The sequence below is a fragment of the Ochlerotatus camptorhynchus genome, unplaced genomic scaffold (genome assembly GCF_037179485.1).
Source record: "Ochlerotatus camptorhynchus isolate MF236.1 unplaced genomic scaffold, CSIRO-AGI_Acam_v1.1 ptg000197l, whole genome shotgun sequence".
Lineage (NCBI taxonomy): Eukaryota > Metazoa > Arthropoda > Insecta > Diptera > Culicidae > Ochlerotatus > Ochlerotatus camptorhynchus.
In genome coordinates, this window is record NW_027040687.1 from 1,362,909 (window position 1) to 1,388,075 (window position 25,167).

Sequence of the window (25,167 nt, forward strand, 5' to 3'; positions counted from 1 at the left end):
AAAACAATGATGAGAAGTATTGCGAGCCTCAGGCTAGTTTCTCAAACTACAGAAGAACTTCAAGACAGTTTCATTAACTTCAGGAATATTTTGAGAACTTTCAAGTTGTTCTGAAGACCTCAGAATAGTAGATTGCATATTCAACGGAGATTTATCATGCAAATTCGCTTGGACTTCTTCTCATCATTCGCTCGCTCTCATGAAATTATTTCAGAAATTCATTTGGAGCGCTTCTCTGAATTCTCCAAAAAAAATATACCATAAGAATATAGTTAGAATGCTTCTTGCAACTATCCTCCGAATCAAATTTTCTTTTAATTTTCCTAGGAATTGCCTTGACTTCTCCTCAGTAAGAAATTCTCAGAATTTTCATTGAATTCATTTCAGATTTCTTTTTTAATCTCACTCCTTCCCTTGGAATTCTACTCACATTAAAGCCACCTAAGAATTCATTTTCATTTCTCCTCACAAATTCCTTAGATTTCTCTCCTTAATTTGTTTGGCAATCGCTCCTGGAGTTATTTTCCGAATTTATTTGGAGATCTTCTGGAGTTATTCTCAGATATAATTGTAATCCTCCTTTTAGCTTCCCCTTTTCCCGCTACTATACTAACACCAAAAAAATTACTAGTACTTATGCTCAGATTTCAAATGAGTGAATGAAAATAACTAGGAATATTGAATGTTTTTATTTTGAAATGCATTCTTTTCTTTGGAATATCCTTAGTAAAAAAAATTAAGAGTAAGATTCCCTGAAACTTCCAGGTATTTTCTGGAGAAATAAAATTCCCTGAGAATGCCCGGTTTTTCAGGTTTTTACAGGCAGTAGACACCTGGAAGTTTAGTCATAAACTTTCTATTGAATTTTTCGCTCCTGTAGGTTCCTATCCTACATATTTAAGTGTTTATGAGATTCTAATTGAATAAGTCTAAACCATCAAACAAATATTTGGTATGCCATCAGAAAGGCTAATTTACTTCCCTAAGGTCACTTATTAGTCACTTTTTACAACTATTTGGTCACTTATTTCTTCAACATGGTCACTAAAATCACTATTTTTGACAGCATTTATCGCTACCAGCCCTGGGATTTCTAATGATAATTTCAAAGAATTTCGGAGGAGCATTTTTAGTTTTAAAAAATTGGAGAAGAATTTCAATGGAATATAATTAGTGAAACATGTATTAGCAAAGGAATTTTAAGAAGTATTCCGAGGTAATTATTAGGGAATTTCAACGAAAACTCAAATGTTATTATGATGAAACTAGCTAGGGAATTTAGAGGTTAGTCTAAGGGGAATCGGGTTGTCACTATTTTTTGAAAATCCTCGAACAGTTTTTTTTCGGTTAAAATCAAAATTCTGTCAATTAAAATGTGTTCACTGTGTTCCGGTAGGCAAGTAGAATGCAATGAACACGTGTTCATGAACGTAATTCTGGTTTTGAATTTTTGAACATTAATGACGTCCTCTTTCACTATATGATAATTCTAAATATTTTATGTCAAAAGAAGCGTATCTCTTCGCAATGTTGAAGAAGGGAACACCAATAAAAATAAACCATCATTTTGTCATTTCAACGGGGCTCTACGGATGCCAACATTTAGCCAGAACATCGTACAATGTGATAAGTCTGCAGAACATCAAGATCTGAACTCCAGGGTGATTTGGGAAATCTTAGATATTTTGTTATCACAAATATATATCTTCCCTAATGTAATGAGCCCATACAAAGCTCTCTGGAGTCGTACATATTGTCGGAACATCGAGAAAAACTTTATTGAACATGTTCAACTTCAAGATCAATTCTTAAGTATGGGTTTAAGATCTTATTGTGCCACGTATTTGCTGTTCTTGATTTCATACGGTGTATTGAGATTTACGAGGATGTTTGAAAACATATCTTTGCAGAACATCTCTGTTGAGGCTCTGTTGATCTCTTAAAGTTAAAGGTCTAATTTTCAAAAAAAAAAATCCAGGATTTTATGAGAACATTCTCAAGTATTTAGTAAGAATCATTTCCCTTCCCAGATAATATTTTTTTAGAATTCTTCTAAAATAAGTTTGAGATTCTATCTGGGAGTCCCTATAACAGTCTTGAGATTCTCTGCCGATCAATACAAAAAATCATGAAATTCATTCTCAGATTTCCTTTGATAATTCTATTTAAAATTCGCTTGAATTCTCCTCAAATTGTCTTGAAATTTTATGCAGCATGGTATTGGAGTTATCGTCTTCACAATCGACTCGAAATTTTCCACAGCTACTCTGCTCTGAACTCAAACTAGTGACTTGGAGTCAAAATCAAAAATCTCTCAGAGTTCTTTCCAAAACTCCCTTTAATTTTCTCCGAAATACCTTAGTGTAATCCCTCCCATTTATTCTTCATTCCCCAAAGTCAGGGGCTGAAAGTCTTCTCAATAAAGATATAAAAAAATATATACCTAGTATAGTCCAAGAATCTTAAAATTTTTCAATGGTCCAAAATCGTCTAGGGGAAATGGCTCTAATATTGGCCTATGGATCTATAATTAGGCCCATCGCTAAAAATTATCAATTTTATCTCTAGATAAACGCGTCATTGGGACAGTACTCATCGATATTTTTGGTCGGTATTGAAAATTTAGTCGATTGCTGAATTTATGTATGGGCCCAAATTAGGGGCATTTAGGCCGACATTACATCAATTTCCCCTGTATACACGATAAACTGCATATTTTGTTGCAAAATAATTAAAAATACGCCTGAATGTGGGCAATAAGAATCAGTTTCAGGGCTGTTCTGACAGACGCGGATTTTGCGATTTTCGCGGATTTGTCCCGGATTCGAACTTTCAGTCGTGAAAATCGCGAAGGGACTGCTGTCACAAAAATTAAAGAATTCATTGTAATGCACTGAAAGCGAATCTTACTCAGAGAGTGAGTCATATTTACTCATTCTCATGGAGAAATTTATAAAAGCATAGGTTTGCTCATGTTGGTTGAGTGACCTACGCTTTTGAAAATTTCTCCATACGAATGAGTAAAAGTGACTCACAAGTGAGTAAAAGTGATGCAGTCTCTAAGTTAGTTTCGTGTATTATGATGTACAGAGCGTTGATGCCAACATTCCAGATTCTTTCAGTTTATTAAGCATCCAGCAAAATAGTTTGAAGTCCGATCAGCAGAGAATGGTTAAGGTGCTTACACTTCAAACTTTTATATAGGAATTAAAATCTGGAAATGCAGTATTTAATGGAAATGCAATATTACAATTGAAATCTGCAAAATCCCGCTTCACGGCAACGGGACAGGCGTGCTGGGTCACTTCATCGACACGCTTTTTGCAGGTTTGGTATTATGACAGTTAACACGACTTTATGCCAAAGTTAACCTAAAACTGATGCTGAGAAATTTTAACAAATCAGTAAGTTTCAAAACAATGGATCGATCTCAAATCTTGATGTTGTATCTCTGTTACTTATATATCAATATCTTTTGAAATTATCGGGGTTTCTCATGGATTCGTCATTTTCTCTTGTGAATTTATTAAATTAAATTGGAGTTACATTTTAGCTGTTTCTTATGCATTTTGCTAAATAAAATTTCCTGAGTTTTTGAGAACTTTTTGGATAATTTCTATGTTTATAAAAAAGCTGTTTATAATTCCTGAGAACTTTAAGATTTGGGCGTAATTGCTTTTGTAACCAAACACGTCCATCGCTGATTTCTCGCGAATAAAAGCACAACCTCACAAACAAACTATACCAAATGATAAAGAAATCATTCCTCTACCTGTTTGTTTGTGTCATTGAGCTTTAATTCGCGAGAAATCGGCAAATTACGTGTTTGTTTACAAAACCAATTACGCCCTAATTTCGAAGTTCTCTGGAATTGCGTAAAAAAAATCTGAATTTGAAAACAACAACATTGCTGCCACAAACGATTTTAAGACATGACAGAGACCAGTTTAACAATTAAAACCATTAAATCATATAATCTCATAAAATATCATAGCCTAAAAGTTTTGAACTCCAAGTCCAAGATCTATAAACTTTTCAAAGTGTCAAAATACTAGAATTAGAAGAATGAAGTCTCAGCCATTTGATTAATTTCAAGTTCGCAGCCTTAAACTTCAAAGTTCAGCATTTCAAATATTGTTGTTACTTTTGGAACCTCTCACGTTCCCTAAACTTATACTGATCCTGGTCATATTGAAGTTCTCGTCTTTGGCAAAGTTGTTCATTTCAATGAAGCCTTTCTAATGACGGGTATTGTCGTTCAAAATTTTCCCACTAGGAAGTGCTAGTGTCCAAAATATAGTTTCGACTCGTTTCTACTAATCCTGACCTCATGGAATGCACTCGTCTTTAGCAACATGTTTTGCAAAGTTCATAAATGTATCACTAGGTGGCGCTAGTAAACAACATATTATTTGGTCTCATTCGTAATAGTCCTGACCACATTGAAAGTCTTAGGCATAGTTGCTCATTCCAGTGAGGCCTTCACATGGAGATGAAAAACTACCCAAAATTAAGTACTTTTCCCTCAATGCCCGGGTTCAGCCCAATAACCCAAATTTGAGTAAATCCGAAGATAACATATCAAGAAGACTGGCAACTCTTCCGCTATCAGAACGACACAATTGTGTCATCTGCTGCTCAAAGGTAAATGCTTCGAACGAATTTGATAGCAAATATTACAACCTCAGAAGAAAGGTTTGTGTATTTGCTCATTTATCTATGCGTTACTTCCACCTTTGCTCGAGTGGAGCGCTGCTATATTTGTCACTTGGATACTAACAGAGTTGCCAGTCTTCTTGATTCGATGTCTTCTGTAAATCGCATATAGTAGTTTCTATTTAACACCAGCAAAAAAAAAACTTACTCTTAAGTATATTCTACCCAAAAATAGGTTTAGTAGGTGAATTTGAGAATATGCAATTTACTCAAAAGTAACTTATTGGGCTGAACAATATCGTTGGGTCGAATCTCTCGTTCCTTTTTTTTGACAACAATAATGAGTGCAAGTGAGAGGTTCAACTCAAAATTAAGTAAAATGAACTCAAATTTTGGGTAGTATTTTTTCTCCGTGCGGGATGGCGGGTAATTTAGTTGAACAACATCATATCCGGACTTGTTCGCCCATTTTCGTGCTTAAGTGGGTATTACTCACTTGGTTGTTCAGAAAAATGTAACCGAAAAGTAAATTATATTATGGAGTCAAATTTACACGATCCCTTTGCAATCCTCTGCTGTCGTGGTAATCCGGAATGATGAAGTGGAATGATGGAAATTTTTGCCCGAGGGAAGTTAATTTATTCATTATTGCTTCATTTCCTCTCTCTCTAGTTACATGTAAGCGGCATGTTTTGTTGGGCAGTTGGCAACTCCTTTTTCCCTCGAGTCGTGTATGAGGGGGCTAAGGTCAAATGTACCACACTTCCTGCTCTTTGCAGTCGATACCCCTTCCCCATAAGCAACTATTATGGATGTGCAAATTTGGATCCTTGTTGATGATGGTTCACCATTATTGTTTCATTAGTATGCAGATCAATATATGAGAAATACTCAGTTTTTCCAGAAGGGTTGGCGCCATTATTGGAATGGGGAGGAATGGTTGGATATAGCCGTTACAACCAAGTGGAAAGCTCTTCAAGAAGCACTATAATTTTAGTCAGTCGCTCTTCTTTCTTATGGATGTCCTTAAAGTCCTTGTTCACATACAAGTAAACAGCTTTCCCGAACAAATCTTCAAAGAACGAGACGACCATTCCAAATGGAAAACAACCGTAATCCGATGCACTTCGTGCTTCTTCTTCTGCAGCAGCAGCGGCAGCGCTATCGTTACCACATAATCATTTGATGTTTAACAACTTGGCGCAAGATGTGTCGTGCTCCCACTTGCTTTGAAGTGGTGCTGCTGCTGCTGCAGCAGACGGGACCGGTCGTTTCCCCAAAGGGAATTACCGCAGACATTTTTTTTCTAATTTCATTTCTTTTTCCCTTCTCCCCCTTTCCCTACAGATACCGCTGGATCAAGAACGGCAGAAAGTTCGAATGGCAAACGTACGACGACCGTATGTCGCAGCAGCCGGGTCGCGGTACCCTGGTCATCAAGTCGCCCCGAGACGAGGATCTCGGCCAGTATCAGTGCTTTGCCGAAAACGAACACGGAACGGCCACATCGAACTCGGTCTTCGTGCGAAAGGCCGAGCTGAACTCGTTCAAGGACGAATCTGCCAAAACGGTCGAGGTGGACGAAGGATCACCATTTAAGATGCAGTGTCAACCGCCGGACGGTTGGCCCCGACCGAACGTTTACTGGTTGATTCAGAACATGGATGGCGGTATCAGTTCGATCAACAACTCCCGGATGACGCTGGATCCCGAAGGTAATCTGTGGTTCTCGAACGTGACGCGGTACGATCAATCGGATGATTTCTACTATGCTTGCGCGGCTTCGTCGTTGTTCCGGAACGAGTACAAGATCGGTAACCGGGTGTTGCTGCAGGTTAAGCAGACGGGAATTTCGGCTGCTCAAAACAAGCACCGACCGGAGCGGCAGTACGTGTCCAGGAAGAACGAGGTCGCACTGAGAGGGAAGAAGATTGAGATGTTTTGTATCTACGGAGGAACACCGCTGCCACAGGTGGTTTGGACCAAGGACGGTCGACCGATACAGTGGAACGATAAGATACAGCAGAATAATTACGGTAAATCATTGGTGATCAGACATGCGTCGTTCGAGGATCAGGGAACGTACACTTGCGAATCGTCTAACGGAGTGGGTAGTGCGGAATCGTACTCGATCCGACTGGAAGTGCAAGCCGTGCCGTACTTTACCCTGGAACCGGAGATTGTCAATGCAGCCGAGGATGAGACGGCAGAATTCCGATGCGAAGCTACCGGTGTCCCGAGGCCAAGCATTATCTGGGTCCACAACGGCAAACCGATCGATCAATCGAGGAGCAATCCGAGACGTATTGTTAGTTCGAACAAGATCTACTTCACCAAACTGGAAAAGGGTGATACTGGTAACTACGGTTGTAACGCCACCAATGCCCTGGGCTATGTCTACAAGGACGTGTACCTTAATGTGCTGGCTTTGGCGCCGGAGATCACTGAGCCCCCAAAACTGGAATACACCGTCGATCGACGCAACGTCACGCTGACCTGCCGAGTGTTCGGTGCTCCCAAGCCGGAGGTCAAATGGATCCGCAACGGACGGGAGCTGACCGGAGGTAAATTCAAGGTTCAAGATAATGGCGATTTGTTCATTCGCGGAGTCGAATTTTCCGATGCCGGTGAGTACATTTGTTCTGCCATTAATAAGCTGGGCGAAAAGTCAGCTCAAGGTGAACTGGTAGTCAAGGAGCACACCAAGATCATCGATGAACCGCAGGATTATGAAGTCGTTGCCGGTACTCCGGCTACCTTCCGTTGTAACGCGGTGGCAGATAGTTCTCTAGAACTAAACATCGAATGGTTGACCAACGGGGAAACGATCGATTTCGAAAGTCAGCCGCGATTCGTCATGACCAACGATTACTCGCTGACCATTTCGAAGACCATCGAACTGGATACGGGCATCTACACTTGCTTCGCCCGTACCGATCTGGACGAAGTGATGGCCAATGCTACTCTAACGGTGTACGACCGTCCAAACGCTCCATCGCTTGAAGGAATCGAATGCCAACAAACCGTAGCTACCCTTTCCTGGAAGCCCAACGGTGATAACCGTTCTCCAATTCTGCATTACACCATCGAATTCAATACCTCATTCACCCCGGATACTTGGGAAATCTCGTCCAAAGACGTTCCGGCCACGGATTTCACCTACAGCGTCGACATGAGCCCATGGTCCAACTACACATTCCGAGTCATTGCCATCAACAAGGTCGGTCCGTCGCTTCCGTCGGGACACAGCGATGTTTGCACCACACAGCCGAGCGTTCCCTTCAAAAATCCGGACAATGTGGAAGGTCAGGGAACCGAACCGAACAACCTAGTCATCCGGTGGACTCCAATGTCCGAAATCGAACACAACGCTCCTCGATTCCAGTATCGAGTTTACTGGCAGCTGGACACCGGAGTGGATCACTGGAACACCGAGGACATTTTCGACTGGCGACAATTGGAATTGGTCGTCCGGGATCAGGAAACTTTCCGCCGGTACCGTATCAAGGTGGTCGCCATCAACGAACTCGGCGAAGCCAATGTTGCTCCCAAGGAAGTTATCGGGTACTCCGGGGAGGACAAACCTCTGGAAGCTCCTACCAACTTCACACTGATTCAAGTCACTGCTCCTACTTCGGCGATCCTCAGCTGGAACCCGGTGACGGAGGAAAGCATCCGTGGTCACTTCAAGGGTTACAAAATTCAAACTTGGACTGACGCCGACGGAGAAGAGAACCTGCGGGAAATTCTCGTAACGGCCGACTCGAAGCAAGCTCTAGTCACGGATTTCGTTCCGGATTCGACCAACTACGCCCGAATTCTCGCCTACAACGGACGATTCAATGGACCTCCTAGCACTACCCTGTCGTTCGATACTCCGGAGGGTGTTCCGAACACGATCCAAACCCTGGATGCCATCCCACTGGGTTCGTCCGCTTTTCTGCTTAAATGGAAGAAACCACTGCAGCCGAATGGCAAGCTGACCGGATACAAGATCTATTACGAAGAAGTGAAGGGCACTTCATTCGGACCTAGGATGGAACGAGAACCGCACATCCACGATAACCGCGTCACGGAAGCCAAACTAGGCAAGCTGAAGCCCAATACCAAGTATCGAGTGCACGTCGTCGGTACAACGAAAGCCGGAGAGGGACAAGAGTAAGTTTCGGCTTGATTTAAGGTCAGAATGGGGTTTTTAATAATAGCATTTCTTTTCCCACAGCTATTACATCGAACAGAAGACTGGAAGCGGTGCTGCGGTTGTACCGGATCAGCCGTACTTTGCGTGGGAACGGCAACCGAACGGTAATGGCCAAGCGGACGTCAAGGTCACCTGGCAACCGAATCTAGAAGGTAAACCGGGATCGCACTTCTTCGTAAAGTATCGCGTCAAGGGCGACAACCAGTGGCTGATGACGGAGCCGGTCCTGTACGAGAACCACCACTCCGTGCACGGGCTAGAACCGGACGCCAGATACGAATTCCAGGTTGTTTCCGTCGACGGCGAATACCAGACAGAGTCTATGACGCAGGATGTTGATACCTCTGGTATTGGTAAGTGACGAATTGTAGGGGCCATTGAAAGTAACTAATCGATTCTGTGATCCGTAGAAGGCCCCATTATCGTCCCGAGCAACAACGTGGCCACGGCCGGATGGTTCATCGGAATGATGCTGGCCATTGCGTTCCTGATACTGCTGTTGATCATTATCTGCATCATCAAGCGGAATCGGGGCGGCAAGTACGATGTGCACGATCGGGAATTGGCGAACGGGCGCAACGATTACACCGAAGAGGGTGGTTTCCCCGAGTACTCCCAACCGTAAGTATTCGTAAGGATGCATGCATTTTAAGCAACTCTCTGCCTGACTTCAATTGCCCCTGCCTCCTTGCCCCCCTCACTACTACGCTCAGTCCAGTACACTGTGCCTGATCAGGACAAGACATATGGTGTAGCTGTCTGTTTCGTGTTAAGCACGACGTGCCTTGGGTTTTCTTACTAACCCCGGTGTGTTCACTAATCATCTCCAAATGGTCGTCGTTGTGGTTGTGGTGGCAAATGGGATCTACCTCGGCTTGGCATAAGATATTGGAGCTTCTCTCAAGCATCATTGCACGTTTTAACAAGGTTTTGAAGCACTCTTTCAGGTGGTTGCAGACTTCCACAGAAAACAATTGTTGGTGACTTTGAATGGTAGTGAGACTTCTTAAAATATCAGCGATTTCTAGATAATCATTTACCAAAATCTGAGAACTTCTAAAAATTGAGAGGGTCTTGGAGATTTGGAATTTGTGATCTATGGAGGAAAATCGGGATAGTAGTTCCTCCAAACGATCCGTTGTTGCCATGTTGCAGTAAAAAGGGTTGCCTTCGGTATATCCGTCACTGACGACCCAGCCGAAGACTGAATCGTGTAACGCTGGAAGTCGCTCTCCAAGCGAGATTTTCCTACCCGAAGTAGTCGAAGAATGCTTCTTTCCAGGACGAGATCCACCACTTAGGCTATACAGAACGATTGATCAGCAAGCTCGATTCCTTCTGGAAGGGTACAACCAGATGTGTTGATGTAGTCGGTAGGTTCACCGTAACCTTCGTCAGAACTAGGAAGTTCATTTGGTGTGAATATCCGTTTGAATGAGCCACACTGGAACAGTGGATAATTTCCAAAGCAGGGTAAATAGCGCCATGTGGACGCTTGGACAGTGTTGAAGCGGTTGTACAATCTAGTTCAACGTTTGAGGAGGTATTGGATTTGGCGTTTCTTCAGTTGCTTGCTGTTGTTGTACCGTTTCAGCAGCATAGCCCATGCAACTTGGTAATTAACAGCAGTTATCTTCAACGAATCGATCAACGTCTTAATCTGCGGAAGACGAATGTGATCAAATGTAGATGTTACTGATGGTTCACCATCACCAATGGATTCGTTCAACGATGCAGGATCCTGCCTCTCCCTAGCCTGATCCTTCAATATGGATTTAACTTGATAGTAACCGTCGCTAAACTCCGGTCTTTGCACCTCAAATTCGTCGTTTTCATCGTCGACGTCATCTTGCGATTTAAGCTCGACGAGAATCGAATCGTAGCTGGAGTAGTGAGTAGCAGTCGTTGTTTCCTGGATTTTCTCCGTGAAACGCCAGATGTCGTTGAAGGTCAGCTTAATTTCCTTAAACTTGGTAATGAGGAGTTTCAGAATTGACTTCCTGGTGCATGGCTTCTTGGTAGGCATGATGTTAGCTCGGAACGAGAAGAGAAGTGTCGTTGTTGCCCCTTGCTTCGATGGACACACACTATTCTATGTTAACTGACCTTTGCAACAAACAATTCCTTCTAAATTGAACCAAAGTTAGCAATCCGATTGACCAAAGCTTCAGTCGCGACACATAGGTACGTTGATGGTCAATGCTCATTAGCGAAGAAGGATCAAACCAAGAGGAGAGGAAACCAGCATGTACCTAGTATTCAAAATTGATCCAGGCTCGACTGGACATGCACTGAGGCAGCTCAGCTACAGAAACCAACAGCTCCACAAGTGTCCAATCGGTCGAATACTTCTACACATCAATCAATCATCACCTTTGAATGATGTCACCAGATGTCGAAACTCCGTTCGAATACCAACGAGAATTGGGAGAAGAGGAGGAAGAACCAATGTAGTACCATTAAAATCCGACTTCGGCCGGGCATATGCTGCGGTCAACTCACCGAGAGAAACCAGCAGCGGTGCGAAACCCAGCAATGAAATTCAAATTCAAAATAAGTTCATTCGCAGTTCGCCGCAGCGAAGAAATCAGGGATGCGTCCGCAAATAATCGAAGAGGATACAAATTTCCATTAGAATGTGTAAATGTGGCAGACATATACAGAGTTCTATATAGACTCACCCGGACAATAAGATGATGGTGCTCCCTCTTCGTTGCGGAAATCCCGTCGAATGCCTTCTTCGGATGAACAAGATGGTCACAACCACGGCCGATGGGCGTCGTCACTGATGGCTGGCGGCGCAATGGTGCGTATGTGATCTAATTAATCCTCACTCATAGCCAGGGACCCTAGCTCGTAGTGACACCGTAGATCACCGCAATCGTCTTGGAATGGAGTGCTGTCGTAGGTCTTGGAGTGTGGTAGTCGTCCTCAGGAAGTTGGTCGTCCTCCTCACCAATGATCGGTCATCGATGAAGCAATGGGTTGGTCGTAGAGAGGTGTGAGAATCATGAAACCTAACTTCGGTAGGACATACAGTAAACGTTAATTTAACTGGAGTCAGTTTCAAACTTGTCACCTATCCAGCAGACTACGTTGAATCCGATGACGAAAGGTTTCCGCTGTGCAGTTGAAGTCGAAAAACCCATAGAATTCATTGAAACGTGCAGACATGAACCGTATTGGATCATGTAATCCGTAATTAGCTGGTCGGGGTCCGAGATTCAGGAAACTCCTCGATCGTAGAACTCGTTCGGGTGCATAGATTTCGAATCCAGCCAAAATCCCGGGAGAGTCGATTTCGCTTTTCAGCGCTGCCTGGTTAATCTTCTGCCTACGGTCAAGAGTTTCAATACCCAGGATTTGGCAACGATCTTGGTAGGGTGGAAGGTTCGTTGGTTCATTCCAAGGAAGGTTGCGGAGAGCGTAACGATCGAATTTCCTCTGAACAGACTCGATCCTCGCTATCCAAACTGTTTCATACGGACATAATACTTCTACACTACTAATGTAGCTTAAATGTCACAGCAGAATCAAGCGTAATTCCTAGATCACGAACATTGTCCACACGCTCCAGAGGTTGGTTATCGATCGTATAATTGAATGCAAAAGGTTTTAGCCTGCGATGGAAAGTGATGATTTTTGAACACTCAACGTGAGAAAATTCCTAGAGCACCACTCTTCGAAACTATCGATCAGGTGCTGCAACCGCAAGCAACCAATGAAGCATCGCACAACTACGTACATCTTGAAATCGTCTGCTTAGAATTACCGGCAGCCAGTTGGAAGTAGCCAATCGATTTAGTTAATGAATATCGAAAATAGCAGCGGTCCCAAATTGCTGCCTTGAGGAACACCGGAGTTTTTTGAAGAATATTCCGATTGGTCAGAGCCGATTGGTAAGATACGATTCAAACCAACGAGTGAGTCCTTGAGAGACACCGAGCTTCTCGAGTTTGTCAAGTAGAATGGCATGATCAACCCGGTCGAAAGCAGCCTTGAGATCCGTGTATACGACGTCCAGCTGTGCTCCTGCCTCCATATTCGCTGGTTTGTTGGTTTGTTGCGACCGAACGTTTGGGGTGGAAACCATGTTGGTCAGGAGAAATGTAGTTTCTACAGCTGGCAAATAAACCGTCGTTGATGATTGATTATCTCGAATACCTTTTTGAGCAGACACAAAGTGAAGTAATTCCTCGGTAATTCTCCGCATTTCGCTTGTCTCCTTTCTTGAAAATCGGGAACTTGAACGAAGATCTCCAACGAGAAGGAAATACACCTAGTTGTAATGAAATATTGAACAGCTTTGAAGGCGGAGAAGAAAGCTCTGTTGAGCATGTTTTGAGTATGGACGATGGAATGTCGACGAGAACCAATGTGAGCGTTAAATTATCAAAGCTGAACGCATCACTGGGAGTATCTCTGCACCCTTCAGCAACTTGGCTTAACCGTCGCCGTTGAGTCGTTGAAAACACTTTTGAAATGCTCTGCTATTTCCATAAAGAAATGTCTTCACAAACGTCCAGAATAACTTAGGATTACGCCGGAGATCGGTCTGCATACGTCTTGAGTACTTCTTGTACAGGAAACGGTTGTACATTCGATAGACAGTACTTGCTAATGAAAACTATAGCTTGGTGAATGGATTACGGGACTGGCTGTATTTGCGAAGAGCGTTCGATCTCACACACTTCAAGTGTTGTCATCGAGCATTAGACTATGCAGGTTTTGAAGCAGGTCTCTTCAGAGGCGCACAATCCATTATTAATGGGCTCACAACTTCGTCGAAGTAGTCACCAATGGACGAACACAAGTCAAGCGACTGCCAATCTACCTGGGCAAGTGAGTGATTCAATGCAACGAAGTCAGCTCTACGAAAGTCCAGGTTTTGTACATCAACGATGTCTTTATAGATAACAACGCTGTATGATCGGCGTCTAGATGTATCAGAGGCTCGGATGCCTCGGCGACACTGCACTCTAGTACGGCGGCTTCGTTCACCAGCACAAGATCAAGCAGCCGAGAGATGGTACAGAAACCAATAAACCATGCAGGGTGGAACCATCCAAAAGAGCACAGCAGGAAGCAGCCATGTACGACCGAAGAATGTCAATGGTTGGATGATCATTCACGGATATATTCCAAACAAGCCCAGACTGGTTGTAGTCGCCAAATAGCAGAGCTAGATCGTTGATCGGGACAATAAAGCACCAATGGAACTGGTATGGTTCTCACCGCAGCTCAAATTAGATTTACGGTCAGGAGGAAGGTACATAACGCCGATGCATAACTGCTCAAGAGAAGTACTGACCGGAGCAGGATCGAGGCAGCAGTTCAGTCACTTGGAAACCGCAATCAAGATGGCACCACCACGTGATTTGGCACTGTTCATCCGGTTACGGTCATTGCGAAAAATTGAGAACATACGGCCAAATAATTGTGCTGAGTGAATTCGATCATCTAGCCAGGTCTCGTGTAAGAACTATTGCATCGTAGTTGGACTCAACAGCAGTGAAGAATAAGTCGTCAATCATAGTTCGCAGGTCGCGATCATTTTGATAATACACCACAAGTCCATCGGATAACATAGGTTGGCAATCGGAAAGGCAAGGTTCAGTCGGTGGTGAAGAAGACGTTGGAAGACCCCTTCAAAGTTCTCAACCACAGGGCCAGAACGACTACGATGGCACGAATCAGTACACACGACTGCGTTGAGAGGCTTAGGGGCTTCCATGGGGCGGTAGGCAATGCGTTCTGGGCTGACAGTTTCAGAAACGTGGCAGCTACGATTCGGTGCAGTATGTTCATAATCGGTGTTATAAAGGAAGCCGTCATCGGTGGACTGCAGACCTTGATGTTCAGGATTGAAATAAGCAACATTGGAAATGCAAGACGTGCTGTAACTTGAAGGCATATCAGGCAAAGAATTGTCTTGATCACATTTGTACTTGTCTGTTGAAGCAAACTAGAAGACACCTGATCCACATCTAATCACAGGTCCGGGACGACTGTGACGAGCACTGGCAGGAATCAGCGGGACTGTATTAGAGAAACCAGGAGCTTCCAAAATGCAGTCCATAGTGCGTCCCGGGCGTGAAGTTAGGTGACTCATGCTGTACAGTGGTTGTTCAATGCCGTTGCCAACAGAAATGCTACTCAACTGGAGGAAGTAGGTGAAGGCGTAACACTGCGACACGAAAACTGATCAGACCAATACCTGTTGCTAATGGAAGCATACTTGCCTGAACATGATGGTTGGGGGACCTCATTGCCATACTCGACCTGCGCCAGAACGACTGGAATTGTGAATAAAATCGACTTCATCAAGTGACGCTGCAGTTTCGATTGTGCAACGCTGCATGCAACTCGTAATTAGATTCCATCGATTCCGGCGACGGGAGTTTTAATAATGCAAAGGACCCGGAACAGAAGAGATTGTGATGGTCGGCTTGTTCAGACGAGGCAACCACATGTTTTTTGAACTTGTGCCGTCGAATTCGCGGAACAAAATTCCTTCTGGTCAAGTAGTTTTGGAACCATTCCGACCTTGTAAGAAATTCAGCTCATACGACTCGTATCGGATCCCTTTTTCACAAGTGGCACAACATTTACCGGATCTACGCACTGAACGCTAGTTTTGACCAGCTTCCCAATTGATTCCGGTTTCACACAAGAGGTGAATAGAGGAGAGGTACAGCCAGTACAGCTCAGTAGGCTCAGGAGTAGTCTGAACATCAGCATCAGTCACCGCTTTAGTACAACCAACGAGTGGTTTGCTAGTCAGCAGGGCTTCATCACGGCGACGTTTCTATAGGGGTTGACGGGTGATATTTCCGGAATCCAGATTTGTCGGAGGTGATGACGCGATTCGTCTTGCCAACTTAGCAATTCGCTGTCCTTGTTTGGCCATTTCCTTTCTGATCTCAGCATGTGCAATTTCTTGCATCTCGGCAATAGAGTTGATTGCGCTTCCAAACGACGAGACTGTTGTTTTAAATCTGGTACTTTTCATCCAGAACAAGTTCGGACTTGAGTGGATAATGTTCAGAAAAGCCTTGTTCAGCTTCGTGTTCGCGCACCTCGTGTGTATTATCACAGAAAGCCAAGCAGCAGATAGACTCTTCATCGCTTTTAATAGGTTTTGCGCATTTGTCATAACAAACAAACCGTTCCTAAGCCCTTTACTCACAAAGCGAAGACCACCCACGCACACCAAGACCATCATCGGATAGGGGAAACTTCTACCTACACGATGATGGTGTTGGTTTCTGTGGGCAGCCTTCGATTTGTGAGGAATGGGCTTTGGAACGGTTTGTTTACAAATGCTGATGGGCCCTTTTCTATTGTTGATCCAATATTGCCAATTCAGAGAAAAATTTGACAACCGAAATTGACAATCGTCACTGACAGCCAATGAAACTTTGAAGCACTGAACCAAAACTATTCGCAGAAGGCTATGTCCTCAAAACAACGCGAAAAGCATCACAGAACATCAATAAAACTGATGAAAGTTTGGATAAAAATCGAAGAAAAATTAAGTTTGAGTGTGAATTTATAGCGTTACAGCTGTGTCATCACCGATTTGCATCATTTACCGAAGGGGGCGACACATCTAAATCTCAAGTCTAGATGCGCAACAAATCTCACACTAGCGAATCAATCTTCGAAAAATCTTCTTTCATTTCTCGCATCTACTTGCATCGCGCATCATCTTTTTGCAGGAAATCTTCAGAATCGTCATCAATCTTCTTTCTATCTACTCAGCGTGCGCGCAGTTAGCCACAGCAAAACACAATCTTTTTTGCATTGTAGATAGAGTCGTTCCCCTCGTCATTTACATAGAAGAAAACCGTTCAACCTACCAATCATGCCTAAAAATATATCGGAAGTTCATCCTGCATTCTAGCCTGCAATCTAGTTAAATTAGGCAAACCGGACAAGTTTATACAGCGATCCTTGAGCGATCCAGCTATACTCAACACGTTCAAAGCCGTCGACCTAGCAGGTCAACAGAAAACAGTTCATTTTGTCCTTAAACGGGCAATAAATGATATTTTTTTGCTCTCAAACTATCAACATATATTTCTGAGTAAAATGCTTGACATTCGGGACGCAGAACCTCACATAAAAGGTTAGAAAATGAGGCTTAAGAATCAGTTATAATTCCGGCTGTGATTACATATTAGTGTCAAATATGCCCGAACCTGAGCCAGAAGGTCTGAATTTTATAACAGTTAAGAGTCTACAATTCATTTAATAATATGTTTTTGTGTCAGTGTTTGGAATGTATGACAGCTGCGGTTGTGTCTTCTTCTTGTTTCTGAAAAAAACCAATGAATGCTAAGATTTCTGTGAACTGACAATAATGGCAACTGACCACGCGTGTGGAGATGCTCTAATACGCTCTTCGCTAGAACGGTGGAGGCAAAAAACACATACAAATAATACTACAATGCTATGTCACTGTCAAATTGATGTCATTGAAAGCAGGATTAGTTGTCCGTTCGATTCAACAGTGTAAAATTATGCTCAGATTTCAATTTGATACCGAGCTTTGCTCGGGATACCATTCAGGGATATTGTCCTTATCGTAGTATAGAAGTCTTGCGAATATCAGAAAATCTCTATACTCTCAATTTATACTTTGGATCTCTGGAAAATCTAATCACACCGTTACTATCAATCGAGCTGTTCGGCGTGATAGAATCTTTCTAAAACATAGGATAATAGAAAATAGATTAATTTCGTCCCTCAATGCCCTTAAACATTGGATCAATACTACGTAGAAAATCACGGAACTTTTAAGGTTTTCACCAAGGTAAAATCATAATGTCAGCAGCCGAGGTAGGGATGCTTCAAAACCGTGTTCAAAAACCTTTATGCCAAAGGGGGTAGTCCCTAGCAGGTGAAATGCTGAAACAAAGGAATCTTGCAATGTTGCTTTAAATTAATTATTCAATCAGTTTTGCCTGAAATTACTTTTACGAACCTAGACAAGCAAGGCGAGTCACACACCATTGCCATCCACTCGAAACATAACCTTCAAGCGTCTATGTCACCTCTTCCACGACGACCGCCTCATCCATCACCATCATCATCATAAACGCCCATTCCATCTATTTAGCATTTCCATCATAAACTCGCATTACTCAACAGGATAAACAAGCCTCACCTTTCTCGTGTTTTGTGCGTGTGTGTGTGTGTATGTGTTTGGGTGTGAGTGGGTGTGTGTTTCTGCGTGCATAACCACACTTTCTTGCATAGAATGGCGTGTGTTTTAAGTTCCCTCCACCTCGACTACCGCTCCTTGTTCCGGTGCAAGTGGTTTACCTTCAACTTCACGCCATAGTTTAAGATTAGATTGTATTCCTCAATAACCTGACCCCACCCCCAATCCCCTGCCAAAGCGCACGTCCCCACCTGGCAAAGCATAACAAATCTCGGCGCGACACTCTCTACTGCCACCCACTGAGGATAGGATGTATGCATTAAAGGAAATGGGTAAGCTTGGTAATTCTTCGCCGCGCTAATATTTGTCGGGTAAAAAGGTAGAATCAACAATCACACGACAATCACCCAGGGTAAATAGAGCATGCCCGCCATCCATTTCAAGGCTAAGTATAATGGTACCCTTGGTTTTTCGGGAACCCCAAATCCTCCGGTCTTAAACTCATTTTCACTCCTTCCTAGGTTCATCCTACGTATCCTAATTACCTAGATAGTAAGTTTCAGTCTACTGCATGCTTTTCGGTTCGTTCCAAAGTTCGTCCCCAGTGGTGTAATAACCACCATAATCAATTAGACGTTATTTATCGGACGCTACCCTTATCTTTCTTTCTTTCGGTTTCGTTCCATCTGTTAATCCGAGTCCTTGCTCGACCTCATTACTAATTCCATTATCGTGTAGTTTTTGTGTTTCTAATAGATGATAAGAAAATTCAGTAGATTCATATACATTTTTAATAACTACATACATGCATACATACATACATGTGACACCAAACAACATTTCCATTCGGCCAAAAGTGAACCAAAATTCTAACCCCTCACACAAAAAAAAAACATTCATTCCACTCTATGCTATTGTTTTCTGTACCGTTTCCCTCGCCCTCGTGCTTTCTGTCTAGTTCTAATAACAGCTCAGTAATAACTGTAGGTGCTAGAATAACTTCCGGTGTCTCGGGTTTTCTTGTACTACGTATGTGGGTGGAGTCCATTCTTTTTTCGAAAATTGCCTCCTTCCGCCGACCCTTGGCTCCTTGGTACCAACACCGATCGTCAGTTGCAAATCGCTAAATTAGGATTTTTGGTGTAGATTTTCAAGAGCTATGTTAGGATCCACCCTTCGAAAGCCAGGTCTCACCGACCAATGTAGCTCAATTCTTACACTAGGTGCATGTTCAATTAAACTTAAAACTAAAATAACTAACGGTTACGGTTCCTCGGTTAGAACTTTCCCAAATCTATGTGAATCTAAAATCTGAACAAAATTTCCGTTATGGATCAGTTAATCACTTTCGTAGAAAGCAACCGAATTGGCTGTAAATACCGAAAAGATTCTTGGCAATTCTAATTGTACGACCGTGTCTTTAGTAGGCAAAGGCCAAGAGAAAAGGGTTGGCGCGCTAATGGCTAGAATAAACTGACTGCTGTGTACATAATTGTATATTTCTTCCGGGGATCTTCCAAGTAATAAAGTAAACCACATCGATTAGAGATAACAACGCTCACTTCTTACCGTGGTACTTCGGTTGTAAATAATGCTCCCTCCGACGTTGACTGTTTTCCAAAAACATCAAGTCAAACGCAAGGCACAGTGCTCCACAGAACTCCCCTTTCTTTCCGTCATTTCATGTAATTGAATGTGGTTCTTTCCATTCACATAACCTGCACCACATCAGCAACTGACTCCTTCTTTAAGCTCATATAATTACTCCCCTCACCCCCCAACCAACCCCCTTCTTCAAGTAATATTCAAACATTCAAAACTAAACCGGACCGGAGTGCCCGCGGCCGACTTTACTAGGGCGTCCTTGAGCGCCGCGTCAATTTTTCAAAGAACTATTTCCCAAACAAAAGCATTCTAACGCGCGCCCTTGCGGGAGAGGACCGAACGAGGTGAAAGTGGGTTGTCTTTTTTTTTTCTAACGGAAAGCAATAGCCATGAGCGGCTCCGTCCGGACCAAGGATACAAAAAAGAGTTTAGTGTTTTACGTGATTACAGCTTGGACAATAAAAGCCAGGGCCGACAGTCGCTGGGATCGCAAAAAGTCGGACCGGAAAGTGATACTGATTCCATGGCGGAATATGGTGAAGGTGATACAGGTAAAATGCAAACTTCAATTTCTCTCAATTTCTATTATTGTCTTTCGGTAGAAGTTTTTTTTTATGTTGATGTTGATTGTTTCGATGAAAGAAAGAACAGTGCGCGCGCAGTCAGCTTTTTGTCCCAACACTTATTGTTTTTTTTTTCGGTTTGTTAGAATAGTCATCACCAAACTGAAGAGTGTTTTTTGACAGCTGTTCTATCTTGTATCCTTCTTTCCATTACATATTAAAATTCAATCCACTTATGCTCTTCTTTCGTTGTTTTGGTTTTTTTCCTGTTCGTATTTAAATAATTATCTATGTCGATTGACTAAGCTTAAGTTGCAGTATATTTTTAGGTTTAGGTTAAGTTTAAAAGTCATTTGTGCAGTGTTTCACGAACCGGTAGCACGGTAGCGAAATTAGCGTCGAATTGGCGCAGACCCATGTGTCCAACTTTGTAGAACATCTTACAACCATTAAAGAGACTGAATTGACTTTGACAGATAATCAACTGTTCCAGTTTTGACAAGTCGTCTCTTTATAAATTCAGCCGCTTTACCAACCATATCTATTCCAAGTACCGAACACCGTTTCACTCATTTTGTTAACTGATATCTCAGCAAATAGTTATTTGTTAGCTGAGTCTCGCCAATTGTTTTACTGTATCTCAGTAAAATAAATTGCAGAACTACTCGGCTGTTGGAACCTCGGCGAAAAAATTTTAGTGTGTAGAGTTGCTGAAGAGGATGGTCCACTCGACGAGTATTCACCTCTCTGAACCAGGTGAGACGCTGGTGACGCTAACCAACATGCTGAGCTAGGTAGGTCGCCCGTCATCTTAGCTCAACTCACGGACTGGAGTCTGTCTAGCCATATCCTCCACTTTCTGAAGAACTTCCTACGGAACCCCACATTCTATGTGTGTACTGGTAACCACTGTTCAAGGAGCTACCCCGAAGCGACCGGCGTCCAAAAAGGCTCAGTAATAGTTACCCTCTTCTTGGTGCGGATCAGGGATGTCAGGTGTATTTAGAAACAATCTTCAACAAGATGGTCGAAAGGTCTTTCACATGTCTTCACCGATACCGGGTGTTCAATATTTCAAATAAAAAAGTAAAAGGGAACATCATTTGATTTCTATGAACTTCGTAGTACTTCGGGAAATATCGTAGAAGATCAGGTTATTGTGTAGAAGATCTTGAAACCTTCTTGAAATTTAATACAAGGTCAGTTAAGTCAGTGAAGTTCTTGCAATTTCAGTGAACTTCGAAGAAGTGTAATATTATAATTGTTGTGACCGCCGGAAATAACGTTCTTACACAAAATCCGACGCACAGTACACCTTTCAGGCGATATAATTGAGCTCATGATAGCAGATGAGCAGGTTGTGTTCTTCAATATAAAAGCTATTTGAAAGGAAATTTATTCTTCACTTCTTCACTTTATTCGTTTAACACACTTATCACACTTTATTGAACGATTAATACTACATTTATTTCACCAACTACTTCTAATTATTTATTCGGTGACCTGCACGGCTGGTACTATTTGATAACTAATTCTAAATCATGTTATATTATTACAGTCGGCAATATCGAGAAGAAACGGCCACTTCGTATAAGTTCGGTACAGCCGGTAGCTTTCGTGAACTTTCGTTTAAGACTGCAGTTGTTCAGCGCATGTTACACTACAGCTTTTAGGCTACGCCTACCCTACTACGCTGGCTATAGTGTTTTTATACCGTGAATCAACAATAATTACACATGATAATGTTGTAGAAGTTCAGTTAACTTTGTATAAATAAATCGAACTTTATAGGAATTCAGTGAACTTTGGAAAAAAATGTAGTGAATTTAGTAGAAATTCAGGGAAATTTATTGACATGTTCTCTTAGGACTCAATTCCTCGAAAATCAAAGCACTGATAGAGCAAACTTCCTTTATCGAAAGGCAATTTTGGTTTACATGGTAGTGTTTTGATTCCCGAGAATTTTGTGTTTGAAGCCATCACACTTAGAATTTTTTACAGAAATCTGTAAAATTTTACCGAAATCTCAACAGCTGAACGTTCGGTAAACAGTTTCGCAGATTTCCTGTAATTTTTCACAAATATATGTGAATTTGTCACAGATATCTGTAAATAATTACAGGAAAACTGTAAAATTGTTTACCAAACGTTCAGCTGTTGAGATTTCGGTAAAATTTTACAGAAATCTGTAAACTTATCTTAGTATGATTGCTTACGTTGGGTTGTTCCGCCTATTACAATTGTTGGCCCAGAAAGATTTCCGAGGTTAGCGAATTGAATGAATGAACATGTTAAAAGGCAACAGGAGAATACGAAAACGTCACCAAGGGATAATCCATAAACGGAGTAATTAGTGCTTTTACTAGTTTTCCCTCGTACATTCTGAGTCAGAAATATAATCTCGTTTATCCACTCATAAAGCACTTAGCGGAAAAAACGATCAAAGATTTTTGTGACTGAGTTCGAGTAACACAAAAAGTGGTCCCCAACTTAAAATAAACACCTCTCAAAATGTTACGCTCTCTGGGAATGGTCCTATAGTCCATTGAATGTGTTGTTGTGTATCAGAATATTAAATGGAAGAACGCCTCACTCAAGAACACTCATCGTGATGCGTGTTTGTGGAAGTCCAACTTGAACATCAATCTCAGCTCGAGCTCTTTTGCGCTTTTTGGATTTGACATCATTGCTCTTTATATGTGAGGGATGAGCTAGCTCACGTATCTATACGGCATAATCTGAGTTCGAGGAATTTTGGCAAGCCTGATTGCAGGGACGTAGCATGAAGAAAACAAAATTCGAGTTCATTTTAGAGGTTCGAACATTAGAGCCCTTATCACCGATTTCTCGTGAATAAAAGAGCAATCTCGCAAACAAACTATACCAAATGATAGAGGAATCATTCCTTTACCTTTTTATGTTGTTAGTATTTAAGATTATATTTTTAATCGCGAGAAATCGGAAAATGACGTGTTTGTTTACAAAAGCAATTACCCCTTTATCTCGAAGTTCTCCGGACATGTCATATGATAGTTATTTGATAATTTTCATTTTGCTCGAATGTTGTTCTACCGTTTGTGTTGTGTGAGAGAGACGACTGTAGAGCATGAGTGTACACGGAGAAAAAATATTACCCAAAATTTGAGTTCTTTTTACTTAATATTGACTTCAGCCTCTCACTTGCACTCGTTATTGTTGTCAAAAAAGGAATAAGAGATTCGACCCAACGATATAGTTCAGCCCAATAAGTTACTTTTGAGTAAATTGCATATTCTCAAATTTACTTGAATTTAACTTAATTTTGGGTAGAATATACTTAAAAGTAGGTAATTTTTTTGCTGGTGTTAAAAGGAAACTACTATATGCGATTTACTCAAATTTGGGTTATTGGGCTGAACCCCGGAATTGAGGGAAAAGTACTTAATTTTGGGTAGTTTTTCATATCCGTGTACGAATACAAATACACTGGAGTCGCTTTTTACGCGATTTTTTTTTACACGGTTTTTTTTTACGCGGTTTTTTTTTACGCGGATTTTGGAATTTACGCGGTTTTTTTTTACGCGGATTCCGGAATTTACGCGGTTTTTTTTTACGCGGATTTTGGTTTTTTTTTACGCGGATTTCAGAATTTACGCGGTATATCGCTTTTTACGCGTTTTTTTCTTACACGGTCTTTTTTTACTCGGTTTTTTTTTACGCGGATTTCGGAATTTACGCGGTTTTTTTTTACGCGGATTCCGGAATTTACGCGGTTTTTTTTTACGCGGTTTTTTTTACGCGGGACATATCACCCGCGTAAAAAGCGACTCCAGTGTAGACTGTCGCGCACGACAACGAAGCGAGTGTCTAGTCTCTAGTCTAGTCTAGTCTACACATACACAGCCAGTACTTGAAAGAATCCTGGAAAATGATACATCTATCATTTTTCTTGTCATTATTAATGCCTGCTGCACATCAAGGATGTGAAACAAACAATAAAGCGGCCAGGCCTACTGTGTAGCGTTTAGTTAATTTTTGTGGAAGTGAATGTTTTCCATGTCTACTTAATAAGTATAGACAGTGGTTAACATTTAATCCACAGGTAATCAAAGAGCGGGGACATACCGTACCAACCGCTCCGTATGCAGGATTTGAAAATCGGCTATATAAATCGTTGGGAGTGACAGAGCTAAGAAAGTTAATGTACACTCCTTGGTTGTCCGATCTCCTGGGATGGAACACAGGTATTTACCCCTTGTGTTCGAGCGAACAGTCCTCCCTCCGTACAAGCGTGGACGGCACCGTCAACCCACTGCCATCCCTCAATCGATCCAGCCGACCTCAGTCGAAGGACAACGGAGAGCGGTGTGCGGACGTAACCTATACGGAGGGAATGCTGTATTCGCCTAGGTTATAGCGCCCTTGCTCGCTACCATTTTCTTCTAGCGGTTGGGACCTGAGCACTAACTCTTGTCCTAGCCCTATATGGCATATGGTTATAGCGCCATTACTCGCTTTCTGAAAAGAGAAGAAGGGAAGGGAAGGAGAGGAAAAGGACTTGGGAAAAGGAAATGCGGAATTCCTTTCCTCATTAGTATTTGTATCGTCAACTTTTATGAAAACTATATAAATCATTTTTCCTTGGTTAGAGGTATTATTACGACATTTGAATAAGATTGTCTTATCATTTGTTATTCAAAATTTAATGTTATAATGATCAACATAGCTTTGGATTATCCAATATAAATCGGTAACACTGTCCTGCAACCGATGATTTTTCTAATCCGAAAACTAAAAGTTACGAAAAAGCACTTAGGCCTTCATTAAGTTCCACTTTCACGCGACGTTCAATGTTTCGCGGTTTGCTCTTTACGCATTGTTCAGGCTATCATAACAAGCTATGACCAACGTGACGATTGCTTAAGCCCTGGTTAAACAAGTAAACAAGTTATTAAAATGAAATCATGTTCCCGAAAGCAGTCAACAATGTATCT

General features: G+C 42.1%; 1 protein-coding gene across 7 annotated transcripts in view; it reads left to right on the forward strand.

Moving 5' to 3' along the window:
* Nrg (Neuroglian) overlaps window positions 1–25,167 on the forward strand; it is a 161,252-nt gene that overhangs the window by 126,496 nt on the left and 9,589 nt on the right. For 4 of the 7 annotated variants that reach the window (XR_010517718.1, XM_065223817.1, XM_065223815.1 and 1 more), the window contains exons 5-8: window positions 6,004–8,814; window positions 8,879–9,210; window positions 9,268–9,478; window positions 20,064–20,182. Coding sequence is in view for 5 of the 7 variants with exons in the window: in XM_065223817.1 (XP_065079889.1) it covers window positions 6,004–8,814; window positions 8,879–9,210; window positions 9,268–9,478; window positions 20,064–20,182 (3,473 nt within the window). In the remaining 2 variants the exon portion in view is untranslated. The remainder of the gene's footprint in view (window positions 1–6,003; window positions 8,815–8,878; window positions 9,211–9,267; window positions 9,479–20,063; window positions 20,183–25,167) is intronic. The other 3 variants (XR_010517719.1, XM_065223818.1, XM_065223819.1) reach the window with 2 other exon arrangements.